This window comes from Lissotriton vulgaris, chromosome 6, assembly GCF_964263255.1.
Source record: "Lissotriton vulgaris chromosome 6, aLisVul1.2, whole genome shotgun sequence".
Lineage (NCBI taxonomy): Eukaryota > Metazoa > Chordata > Amphibia > Caudata > Salamandridae > Lissotriton > Lissotriton vulgaris.
In genome coordinates, this window is record NC_141694.1 from 95,356,493 (window position 1) to 95,370,122 (window position 13,630).

Here is a 13,630-nt window from a genome sequence, read left to right on the forward strand (position 1 = left end):
CTTTACATGCTTTGTGTAAGCCTATCTGCTCAAAACCATAGCACACCTGGGTTGAGCTAAAAGTTTAACAAATGAAATCTGTTGGTCCTAAATGGGTTGGTATGTGTATCACACAGTGAGGTTGCAAAACCACACCATGTAATACACCCTATTTCCTCACAGTAATTTATTTTGAGGCCCCTTTGTCCAAGGGTTAATCTAGAGAGTTCACAACTTTCGAACAATATGAACATTGTTCTTTGTGGCTATTTTCCTTGCTGTACATCTTGTTCTTGTTGAGGCTCACACACCACTCACCTAACATCTTGGTATAGTATGTGGTGGTAGTGAAAGCACTGATGAGGTAGTAGCTTAATCTGCTTTCTAGGCTGTCAAACATTGATAAATCTTGGCACGGCCCAGTGTGACAATGTTGTTATGTTTTTCAGTTACTTCCTGTGGCGCTGCTAATGTTTGGAGTTCACCGGTCATTACAAATAAGCCCAGTGGTAAGTACATTTTTCTTATTTGTGGAGCTAGGGATTATAAAGAACTAAGACTTGTATGGAGTTGCAAAGAACCTTCACCTGGTTCCTTTTCTTATAGAGACGCCTCACATTGTGAATTCCCTCAGGTACCAGATTGGTTCTGGAAATGCTCGTAACAAATCCCTTGTGGCTCAGTAGGTGGCATCATGCAGCTCTGTTTCAGGTCTATCACTCTCCAGCTTTGACGTTGGGACTACTATATCTGTGCCACCTCCATATGCTGATGTCAGTTCCTTTATTTCACCGGCTGCCGTCGTGGATCCGGAGCTTCTCAAATCCTTTCACTTCTGACAGACTTTTTTACCTCAACTCTGAACTCCACAAGCAGAAGAAGTGTTCCTGGTCAAGAGCGCGGGCGCGCTCCCCCTCTAGAGGCAGCTTCTGTGACCAGTCGTCATCGAGGTCACGGAGCCCTACCAAGTCCAAGAAGTCCTTTAAATAGCACAATTCAACATATGGGTCTCCCTTGTCCTGCCTTTCGGAGCTCGCATCACTTCGGGCACCTCTAGGACACAGAATCACTCCCCAGCAGAACCAACTCCGACACTAGTCCTGTTTCAGCTCCGCACTGAACAGACAGCAGCATTGCAATAGCTAAACATGGCCATGGACCAGATTTTCAGTGCCTCACCGGATCCCCCGAGAGCACCTTCAGGTCCGTGGTTCCGAGATGGCCTCCATTTGGTTCACAGTTGACGGATGCATTATCAAAGCCATCTGTGCCCCTTGACTTTAAACAGAGGCCAACCTCTTCCTCGACTTCGGCCGTGCTGGCTCAGTCCCTGGCGCCACACACAATCCCTCCCACGGCACCATGCCACCAATTTGTGCGTCGATGCTGATGCTGACATCACCAGTGCTGGAAACCGAGCCAAGAGGTTTATTGGGCTCAAAGACCCGTACTCCCCAGCCCAGAACTCATCTATATGCCCACTCAGAACTGGCCCCACAATATGAAAGGGTTGTTGACAATAACTAAAATCAAAATGGCAATCTTTTTGATGACCTCCAGGAGGCCTGTGGTCTGGACATTTCCTGAGACATTGGCCCCTCCTCACCAAATCCAGCTATAGCCACCGAGGAGTCTGCCTCCTTTTCAACAGTTATTCGGAAAGCGGCTGAGGTTTTTGACGTGACTTGCGCTAGGTACTCAAGAAGTAAAGATTGTTTTTGCAGAGGTTCTCAATCCCGCACAGTCCAACCAGAAACCTCTCCTCCCATTTAATGAGGCCCTGACGAATATTCTGGTAGGCACCTTGGCAAAGCCAGTATTTTTACACCGTTTAATCGTCAGGTGGCAAGCTGCACAGGCCTGCTCACCTATACTTGTCTTCGTGCTGCATCTCTCCACTCCGTAAGCCTGGTGGTTCAAACATCCACTAGCACTTGAAGCCCAGTGCAATCTCTACCACTACTCCTGGCATAGAATCTAAGAGGATGGAGACATTCGCTAAATGAATTTTCTCCTCAGATAGTTTTGCCCTTAAGTCTGTAAATACAACATGCCTCCTGGGCAAGTATTTGGATGCACCATGGGACAAAGGGGTGGACATCTTGCCAGCTGTCCCAGATGACTTCCGTCCAACCTTCCAGCGGGTGATCTTAGACGGACTAGATGCATTGAAACAGTCAGTAAAAGACACTGACTGTGTAGGTAGGATAGTCAATACCAACGTAGTACTAGGGTGTTGCACCGGGATTCGCTCCACGGGCCATTCATCAGATGTTAAGCAGTCCTTCAAGGACATGCCTTTTGATGGCTCTAGGCTATTCAAAGTGAAGGTGTACTCTGCTCTTGAATAAAGAAAGAAAGGCCATGTCACGTTCTGAGCTTAGTTCTGCTGGTTCAGCAGAACCATCAACAGCAATGCCCCTTTTGATGCTTCAGAAGAATCTTGCATTACTCCTTTTTTCACATTCCGGACCTGCAGCCCACAGACATTAACTGCGGTTTCATGTAGGCCAAGAGCACTTTCTGTTCTCTGTGCTATCCTTTGGCCTTACCAGTGCTCCTCAGGTATTCATAAAGGTAACGGTGGTGGGTGAAACCCATTTGCAGAGGCTGGGAATACCATTCTTCCCATACCTCGACAACTGGCTGCTAAAGACGGGCTCTCCTCTGACATTCGTAAGCCACTTCCAGATGACAGTCAACCTTTTGACTTTGTTGGGGTTTCCCATCAATGTATTATAGTCATATATTTTACCCTTCATTGGAGCCATCCTAGAGACTACTCTTCCCAGCCCTGCCTCAGACTCAACAACTCCAGGACATTCAGACTTTGACCCCAGTGTTTCAACCCTTCACCTGGTTCTCAAGGAGAGCGGCTCTGAGACATATTTGCCTCTTGGCCTCCTGTATCCTGCTTATGGACCACCCAGCACAGATTTGCAATTCCTCCCAACCATCAAATGGGCATGTGTGCAGCGTCTCACAGACAACTTGACCGCCATGTGGTATTACAACTACCAGGGCAGAGTGGGGTCATAGGCTCTGTGCCGGGAGGTCCTCGTCTCTGGCAGTGGCTGAACTCCCAGGCCCATCTCCCTGAATGCTCAGCATCTGGCAAGATCTTTACACCAAGGCGGATAAACGCTGCCATTGTTACCAAGCAGATCACAAATGGCCATTACACCCAAAGATGGCACAGAATATTTTCCAACAAAGAAGAGAACCCTAGCTCGATCACTTCACCATAGAGAATGCATAGTATCAAACCGTGTATGTATTGGGGCCATCCCCCTGTCTGTTAATAAAGTGGGAATACCTTTAGTGTGGCAGAGAGGGTACTCTGTCACGGTTGCAATGGAGTACAAGCTCATCAGAACTCTAATTCAGTTTCTAGACACTGACCTCCTATTGCCAGTATTTGGTTTCTAAACTCCTGTACACCTTTCCGCCCCCTCCGTCTGCTGAAAAAGATCAAGAAAGACCTGGCCCAAGTCATCCTAGTGGCTCCAGACTGGGCAAGGAGACTACTGTAGCCCGACTTCTGAACATAAACAAGTGTCCTCAATATGGCTGCCCCTTCAGAAGGACCTCCAGCAGCGGGGCAGTGTTTTACACCCCAGCCTGCACAACCAGAACTTCCATGTGTGGAGATTGAATGGCACCATTGGAGTCTCTTCCGAATTTTCCACTGAAGTGATCAGTGTCAACTTTCTTGCCAGGTGTCCATTTACTACATCTGTTTACACAAGAGGCTGGAAAAACGTAGTTGTCCGGTGTTCCTCCTGAGATATCCAACCCCTGAATGCACAGTTATCGGATGTTCTCCTGTTTTGTTTATCCTTAGCCCGGCATGGGCTTGCTGTTGCATCTGTTGAAGGTTACCATTCAGCGTTCTTGCATGTATCTGATCATCCATCTTTCTTCAAGTCACCTGTGTTTATGCATTTTTTGAAGGGGCTGATCCACATGTTCTCACCAACACTGATGCTGCCGTTGAATCTTAATTTGATTCTCACTTATCTAATGTCCACTATCTTTGAACCAATGCACAGTTGTCCTCTTTGCCTACTAACCTACAAGAAGATATTCTACATCTTCATAACATCAGTTTGGTGAGTGAGTGAACTCCAGGCATTGTCCGTGGTATCACCATAAACATCTTTCTTCCCAGATAAATTAGATCTCCAGACAAAAGTGGCATTCCTTCCTAGTCTTGTCCTTTCACATATGGCAATCCATCACCTTGGAGCTTTCTACGCACCGCCTCATCCCTCCAAAGAGGAAGAGCGGCTCCTTCATCTCAAACCGAAGAGGGCCATCACCTATGTTGATTGACCAGATATTACTGACAGGATGACCAACTTTTCGTCAGTTTCTCTGGCGCTAAGAAAGGCAAAACCATATGAAAGAGAACCATCTCCCGATGGATTGAGTTCTGCAGCAAGATATATTATGGGGTGGCTTAAAAGCATCCCCCAGAATGTGTGCACTCTCATTCTACCAGAGCAAAAGCAACTAGCATTGTGCGACACACTGTGTTCCAGTAATAGATATCTGTCAGACTTTCACATTCACAAAGCACTACTTCCTGAATAGCCAGGTCTGTCAGGATGGGAATTTTGCCTCATCCCTCTTATAGTATTGACTAGTCCATGCCAATTCACGGACACACCACAGGGGGAAGTGTACTGCCGTGGTACCTAGTCAGAAGGTGAGAAATCTGCGGTTAGAAGTCTCCATCAGAAGAACAAGTTACTTACCTTTGGTAATGCCTTTTCTGTTAGAGACTCTATCCAACAGCAGATACCTCATGGACCCACTGCCCTCCCTGCTCTATGGAATGGATTAACACAGTCCATTAATAAGATCCCAATTTGGACGTCTGCACACTGTCATATTCTCATTTCAATGGCTTGGCGTCCGTTGGCGCAGTCGAAGATCACAAACGTCCGTTTTTAGAGAGTTTTAGAGAGGACCCGAGTTTATCAAAGAGCTTTACAACAAGTACACAGGTAATAAGAAAAAACAGACAGAACATAATGGAGAGCTGTTAGCAGGCATGTAAAAAAAAAAAGTTGAGAGTTCACTAGTTGGTATGATCAGTGCTCTGAGGTGGCACAGATATAGTGGTCCGAATGTTACATCTCAGGCATGACGGACCCGAAGTGGAGCTACACTACACCGCCTACCTCAGCCTGAGAGAATTGCTACGTAGGTTTTCGGATTGAGTCTGGTGTGTTGGGACATTCACAAGGTGAGGAATCTCGACCAGAAAACCCACTACCAAATGGAAGTATAATTTTTTTTACCTGTTGTAGTCAGGTCATCCGTCTTCATAGGATTTCTATTTTGTTAACCTACTTCATTTGATTGAATAGCTCCAAAATGCACATTTTTTCATGATTATTGTCTCAGAAGCGTGACTGGAAAGGCATGTATGATAGCATCCCTTCTGTTCTTCCTGTGTTGACTGGGGATTCTTGGTAAATGCTCTCACTTGTGCATAAGGCAGGTTTCGATCTACCCACTCTGAGTGAAGCTGTTAGGATCAACGTTCTAGCAGGGTTTGAAATAGATGTGCCCCATGCCATATTTGTCTTTGTCTAGCTTGCATTGTATTTTTTCCCTGCTGCAAGTTCCATTGCTTCATGTGCCTGGTAGGTCCCTGTATCAGTATTATCCTTTATCACTATAACCCTCCCATTTAAAGAAAATATACATTTAGGGTTACTCACCCAAAAAAACAAGCACTGGCATTTTAAGTCCTGACTTAAACATTAAAAAGCCTGCTGCAGTAAAAAAAATATATATAAAAGTATTGCTATCCATGTTACTGCATGGGCCCATGTCCATGTCAATGGGGTTCTCTCTGCATCCTTTTCCATAGAACCCGAAGCCAGACAGGGATGTCCCCAGTTCTGTTCGCACCTGTCATGGAATCCCTGACCGAGTAAAGTAGGTGAGATGCACAGATCTGGCGACACAAATGAAGGGAGGGTCATGAGGACCACATACCTCTATACACAGAGACACTAACTACGTAGATTCATGCAGATCCTCCAAGTGTACAGAGATTCACCTGCTTTTACGGCGAGCTGGTAGAAAGCCACATATATACGAGTAAATACTGAGCATGTCACTAATCCATGCATCTCCAGATCACGATCGGCAGAGGATCTTTTACTATTGGGTCATATAACTAATCCCAGTACCTGAGTGGCTATTTCAGGCAGAAACGACTGCTTTCAGACTTGAAGTTGGTGCAGTTGACAACTATCCGCACCGCATGGTAAGAAGTCCCCCCTGGCATTACCCCTAATCATTAGAATACTCTTCGACTGTCTGCAGCATACATTAAAATGGAATACATGGGAGGACACATTAACCTGGAGAAGCCCCTGTGGCATGGCACCTGGCTTACCTGAGTGGTGCACCAAGGTGGTTTTCAACCATGGAATCTGATAGATAACCTACGACTAGGAGATGTTTGACAATCTGACCACATCTACTCTTTCTAGCAATTGTCACAGGAGTATGCACTTCACAAATCACAATTCCTCTGTTACATACAAGTGCACCACGTTTACAACTGGGGACTACCCAGGATTTCAACCGTCTCAAACCTAAGCTGACAGTGGAAAAACTAGAATGGAATGGCATTTCCAAAATGTATTGTTCTCTAGCGTTAAACATGCCTACCCCTCTGTAAGGACTTCGAGCTCACTAAGAGTTACAACACAGCATATTGGAGGATGAAGAATTTACGGAAACCAAAGATGGCCGTCTCCGAGTTAGTGACATCATCACAACTTTGTCTTCTCCAGTTCAGATACTTCCTCAGATTTTACTGTAACACTTAAAGGCTGTGGAAAATGGACAGAAGCCCTAGCACTAATTGTTTGTATTGTAACACAGGTACTTACTTTCATACAATATGGAAATATCTTGTTGTTCAAGGCTACTGAGCACAAATGCATGACATTCTGAAACATGTCACTTGGATGCCTCTCGTTGCCAACCTTAAAGTTGCGCCCCTGGAAAAAAGGGGGATTAGAACTAGATGGTGTCCACCGGCCTCAAAATACAGAAAAGAGATCTAGTTCACCATTGAGGTTGAGCGGGGTCTCCCTATTAGTGATTGGCTCAGAGGGAATGCCTATTGTGTCAAAGAAGAGTAAACAGTCTATTAGGTATGTACAGGAAGGTCTGGGAAGTCTACTCGGACTAACTGCTAGTACTATACTGAGTTTTCAGGATATAAACCGCTGCTAATAATGTATGTGTACTGTGTTAATAGTTATTTATACACAGTAATTTGATGAGCCTCCTTGAAATGCAAGGACTTCACAGATAGTGGAATGATACAGCCAATAACACGAGGTGAGATGAAATATCCCTCTGGTGGTGCCAAAGTCCACTATATATCTAAGTACTCATAAAAGTAGGTCTTGCAGACAGACACCTGCACTGTCAATCTAACCTAAAACCAAATGGACAATACTCTTAAAACAGAAAACAATAAAATCCTGCTTTAACTGTGCTCAGGTGTCCCTGTAGTAGTTCCCTTCAGTGGCACACTAATTAGTCATCTGCCACTTATGTCTGTAATTACTTCCTTTATTGTTTCTACCCAGCCACAGGCACCTGTGTTTCACAATTCAATTCAGTTCTTTTATTTAGATTTGGATCTCAAATGAGGTCCACAGACAGTTAAAACAAATCCCATTATATCTTAATATTAACAGAAAATATGCACACTCAAATCCTTTACATGGCATTCATTTACATACATATACTGGACATAGTTGTGAAGTTCTAGCCTTTGGGAGCTGTTACAGTGGATGGGCCGGGGTCTGGGATTCCTGTCACGGATGCCTCTTCTATACACAGCACCAAGTGAGAGTGTAGGATCTGGCACCTGAATTTGTATATTGGAACAATGATTCAAGGGAGGTAAAGCTTTAAATGGGCCGATCTTTCCTTGCCCTCCCTCAACAATGGTGAAAAGAAAGAGGCACACATATGCATGTCTCATTTATACCATTCTGTTGTTTTGTCTCAGTAGTTGTGTTATGTTAGACACTCCTGGCTTTGGGATTGAGGTGCCGGGTTTTTAGGAACCCGGTGGTGCCAGGGGATAACACCCGAAGACCTCTGAGTTCTCCCTGTTCCGGACCACAGAAACCAAGAGTCTTCTAGTTGAAGTCAGAGATCGAGTTTTATTGGCTGCAACCAAGTAACATGTGTCCTAGAAGCACGACAGCACGGGTCGTAAGTTCTCAGGAGACTGTTCGTTTTTACAGAACCAGTCTTCTCCTTATATACAGAAATAACAGCTGCACGCAAGAATTCTTGAGTTTACAATACGGTCATATACATATTTCCATAATAAGGCAGAAAGCACAGTCATGTTGACCAACCCATATTTTAGATGTCCAGTTTGTGATAGATGTCCCAGCCCAGCCCGGAATTATGATCAGATATCGATGAAACCCCAATAAAACAGGGCACCTCCTCGTCATAAAACTGGCCATAAACAAGGAACATGGACAGGTGTATGTGTGTAGAAAACATGGTCTGTATGTAGTGAATGGTTTATGGCATGTGGTGCTTTGATGATATCTTACTCGGCCACTGGGCGAGGAGCTGCCCTAACAGGTTTGGCTGGAGGTGGTGGAGTCAGTTCGGCCAGGTCATGGGGGAGTCAGCTAAGGTGGACGTGTCCTTTCAGATCAAGCTCGACCTTAATCAATTGACTTATATGAGGGCAAGGCATAAGATGGATGCCGTTCACAAAATGGAGTCCGAGGGTTCAGAACGGAAACCACGATTTGAGGGTGTTGGCATCGCTCAAAGAAGCCGCAAATGCACAGGGATAATGTCCTAATCATTACCGGTCTGCCGATAACAAATTCGTCATGGTACGACGATATTTTGTGACACGAGTGTTGGACCTCGGTACCATATCACAGCAGGGTCCAGAATTTCGGAACCACAGACCCTCCTTTTGCCCTCATATTAGGCAATAACTCATGACAATCTGAGTCCAAATCTGTATTAACGAATTCATGGATCTGAAAGAGACACGTTAGTGATAGATTCCTTACCTTAGAATATCCCCAGGCGTCAGACTGGATCCGGAAATTTTTGCGTAGCAGTACCCTTGCGCGTTGGCAGGCGTCGTCTGCGGCTCCGCGTCCGTCATCGGCGTCGTGGGCGCCGTGATGACGTCGACGGACTACTTAGACGCCGCTTCCACGTGCTGACGTCGGTTCTTCTTTTTTTCCGCGCCAGCCAGCGCAGATCTGGAAAACGCAGTTCCCTAGTCATTTTTTGACTAACTTTTTGGATCTTTTGATCTACTTCGAAGTCTTCACGACTCCGACGGTGCCGTTAGGGATGCCCGGCTTCAAGCACTGCGACGAGTGCGAACGCCTCATGTCGGTTACGGATCCGCACCGCCTGTGCCTGACGTGTTTGGGCATAGACCATGACGACGAGGCCTGCCCCGACTGTCGGGCCCTCTCGAGGAAGGCCAGGCGGGAGCGGTCCCGCAGGCGACTCGAGATCCGCCAGTCGGCCCCGCGCCGTGTGAGGTCCCGGTCCCACGGGAGGTCGAGGGACAGGTCGCGGGGCCGGAGCCGTCACAGCTCCAGGAGTCGGCGCCACTCCTCCGGGTCCAAGTCGTCAGGTAAGAAGCATAAGAAGTCGAAGAGACATCATCGCTCTTCCGACTCCCCCCGACGCTCGCGCGATGCGGCCAGGGGTTCGGGTGACACGGCCCACGCGACTCCTCAGGAGTCGCGGGCGCCGCGTTCGGCTCCATACCCCCCGGTCCCTGGGCTGAACGCGACGCCGGAGGAGATAGAGCGCTTCCTCATGGCCATGAGGTCCCTTTCTTCTCCGACGGGTTCCGCGGCGCCTTCGGGCCCAGCGAACCCGTCTGGGGGCCCTAGTGGGTCGGGGGCTGCGACCCCGACGCCGTCGGGTGCTTTGGCCTCGACGCCGCCGGCGTCTTCGGCGCCGGCGCCACAGGGCTCCACGATCCCGACGCCGCCGCTGCCCTCGGGCTCGGCGCCGCAGGGTTCAGCGGTCCCGGCGTCGTCGGTGCCTTCGGGCCCGACGCCGCAGGGTGCCGTTCGGCCCTCGTCGGGCGCTGGAACGTCCCCGGTGGAACTTACGACCCCCCCGGGATCGGTCCGTGTGGTGTCCCCTCCGGCGTCGGCCTTGGCCGACGCCGTCCCCAATGCCTGTGGGTTCCGGCGTCGGGACGGCACCTGTCGGCGCCGATCTTGACGCCGTTCGGGGATTTCCATCCCTATGAACCATCCTCATTCACCTACGACCCTGAGTCTCAGGAGATGGGGGAAGAGGAGGATTGGGAGGGGTCTGAGGACCCTCTGACAAGGGAATGTCAGTCTAACATGGACTGGACAGGAGACCTTGGGGAGGCCAGTGGCCTGGACACCTCTCCAGACACTGGATTCGTCTCTCCTCCTTCCGTGGCTTCGGAGGAGGGCGCGACATATAGTGTGGTGTTGATGAGGGCTGCTAAGGCATTGGGCCTTGAGCTCCCTGTCGCGGCCGTGAGGACTAACCTCCTCACTGAGGTCCTTAAGCCGCAGTCATGCTCCATGGAGCCTATGCTGCCGTTTAATGAGGCCTTGTCGGACGTTCTTTTGGGCACTTGGTCCAGGCCCGCTACAGGTTCGCCTGTAGATAGGAACATGGCCAGACGCCACCGCCCGGCTCCGGGCGACCCATGCTTCCTGTCCACCCACCCCACCCCATAGAGTCTGGTTATCCAGGCCTCTAACTCCCAGACCGCCTTCCCGTCGGCTCCCCCTGACCGGGAATCCAAGAGGTACAAGGCCTTTGGCAAAAAGGTATTCTCGTCCCTTAGCTTAGGACTGCGGTCTTCCAACACCGCATGCCTCTTGGGCCGTTACACCCATTCTATATGGGAAACGGTGGCGGAATTGCTGCCAGAGTGTCCGTTGGAGGTACGGGCCAAACTCGGCCAAGCCCTAGTGGAGGGCCGGGACGCAGCGAAGTATTCGATCAGGTGCGGACTGGATACAACTGACTCGCTGGGCAGAGCGATGGCTACGACGGTGGCGATTCGACCCAACGCCTGGCTCAGATCCGCCAACTTCTCGGCTGATGTTCAGAATACCCTCATGGGCATGCCGTTCGATGGCCGTCGCCTCTTTGGCGACAAGGCAGACCACGCGCTTGAGCGCTTTAAGGACTCCAGGGCTACGGCCAAGTCCTTGGGCCTCTCGGCCCCGCGCCAGCAAGTGGGTGCCTTTCGCTCCGTTCGTGGCCAAGGAAGGGGCGTCCCCACGCGTGCCGCCAGCCACTCGCCGCAAACTGTCGTCCAGCGCGGCGGCGGCCGTGGAAACCGCCGTGGAGGCGGTTGGGGAGGCAAGCGGAGCCAGTCCACACCTGCCCCCGCAGCATCCGCCTCTAAACCCTCCTAGTCCGTGCTTTTCGGCCCATGTGACGCCAGTGGGGGGCAGGGTTCGCCATCACCACTCTCACTGGCGCACAGTCACTTCGGACAGGTGGGTGCTGCAGATCGTCCGAAGGGGCTACTCCCTCCCCTTCGAGACGACCCCTCAAGCCATGCCACCGCAATACCACCGCGTATCGGGGGATCATTTGCGGCTCCTGCAGGAGGAAGTTTCGGCCCTCTTGGCCAAGGGGGCCATCGAGCGCGTTCCTGGGCCAGAAGTAGGTCGTGGTTGCTACTCCCACTACTTCCTGGTACCCAAGAAGGGCAAAGGGGGCCTACGCCCTATCTTGGATCTGAGGAACGTCAACGGCTTCCTCCGGAAGGAGAAGTTCAAAATGCTGACCTTGGCTCAGGTCTTGGCTGCCCTAGACCCAGGAGACTGGATGGTAGCGTTGGACTTGCAGGACGCATATTTCCACATCCCCGTCCTGCCGGCGTTACCTGCGGTTCACGGTAGGCCACGAGCACTTTCAGTTTACCGTGCTCCCCTTCGGCCTTACCAGCGCCCCACGCGTGTTCACGAAAGTGATGGCGGTGGTCGCATCTCACCTGCGCAGGTTAGGGGTGTCAGTCTTCCCCTACCTAGACGACTGGTTGTTGAAGGCGGACTCGCCCCAGGCAGTCGTCAGCCACCTCCAGACAACGGCGGATCTCCTGCACCTGCTGGGATTTTCCATCAATGTGCCGAAGTCGCACCTGTGTCCCTCTCAGAAGCTCCTTTTCATCGGAGCGGTTCTCGACTCGGCGCAGTTTCGGGTTTACCCGCCCGAACAGCCGGTCCGGGATATACAGGCTCTGATTCCGGTCTTTCGGCCGTTATCCCGGGTTTCGGTCAGGTTGACGCTGCGGCTTCTGGGGCTGAAGGCCTCCTGCATCCTTCTGGTGCATCACGCACGGTGGCGGATGCGGGCTCTGCAGTGGGACCTGAAGTTTCAGTGGGCCCAGCACCGGGGCGACCTGTCCGGCCATGTCCTGATCTCGTAGGGCACTGCGAGACAGCTGCAGTGGTGGCTCACGGACCGCGATTGGGTCAACGGCAGATCCCTCTCCCTTCCCCAACCGGAGCACGTAGTTGTGACGGACGCGTCCCTCCAGGGCTGGGGAGGCCACTTGGGAGAGGCAGAGATCAGAGGACTCTGGTCTCCGGCGGAGTCCCGGCTCCATATCAACCTGTTGGAGCTGCGGGCGATTCGTCTGGCACTGAAAGCATTCCTCCCGTCTGTCCGAGGGAGCGCAGTGCAAGTGTTCACCGACAACACTACCGCCATGTGGTACTGCAACAAACAGGGCGGAGTGGGGTCGTGGACCCTTTGCCAGGAGGCTCTGCTTCTCTGGCAATGGCTGGAACATCAGGGCGTGACTCTGGTGGTTCAACACCTGGCCCGTTCTCTGAACGCCAGGGCGGACGAACTCAGCCGTCGGTGCTCGATGGATCACGAATGGCGTCTGAACTCGGACGTGGCGCAAGGCCTCTTTCGGCAATGGGGAGAGCCTTGGTTAGATCTATTCGCCACCGAAGAGAACGCGCAATGTCATCAGTTCTGAGCGTTGGAATTTCCAAGGCGGCACTCGCTCGGAGACGCTTTTCGTCGCGAGTGGAGCTGCGGTCTGTTGTACGCCTTTCCGCCTATACCACTTCTGCCCAGAGTGCTGAAGAAGATCAAGCGCGACCGGGCACAAGTCATCCTTGTGGCTCCGGACTGGGCTCGAAGGTACTGGTATCCCGAGCTACTCAGCATGTCAGTCGATCCCCCGATTCGTCTGCCTCTTCAGGAGGACCTTCTGTCGCAGCAGCAGGGGACGGTCCTCCACCCGAACCTGTCCAGTCTCCACCTCCATGCTTGGAGATTGAGCGGCGACAGTTGAGGCCATTTGACTTGCCTCCTGAAGTTTGCAACATCATTCTGGCAGCCAGGCGTCCCTCCACAAAGACGGTATACGCCTGCAGGTGGAACAGATTTGTGGCATGGTGCACAGCAAAGGCTGTGGATCCCCTCAATGCCCCTGTCTCAGAGGTTCTTCTCTTCCTTCTTTCTCTTGCCCAGCAGGGCTCTGCTCTGGGCACTCTCAAGGGCTATCTTTCGGCTCTTTCAGCCTTTCTGAGGCTGCCTGACCAACCTTCTTTGTTCAAGT

The 13,630-nt window shown here is 50.8% G+C and overlaps 1 protein-coding gene across 2 annotated transcripts in view; it reads left to right on the top strand.

The window, feature by feature from the left end:
• Positions 1 to 13,630, top strand: part of LOC147706850 (exportin-5-like) — a 2,308,032-nt gene that overhangs the window by 1,477,061 nt on the left and 817,341 nt on the right. For both annotated transcript variants that reach the window (XM_086926017.1, XM_086926018.1), the window contains exon 27: positions 429 to 488. In XM_086926017.1, coding sequence (XP_086782143.1) covers positions 429 to 488 — 60 coding nt within the window. The remainder of the gene's footprint in view (positions 1 to 428; positions 489 to 13,630) is intronic.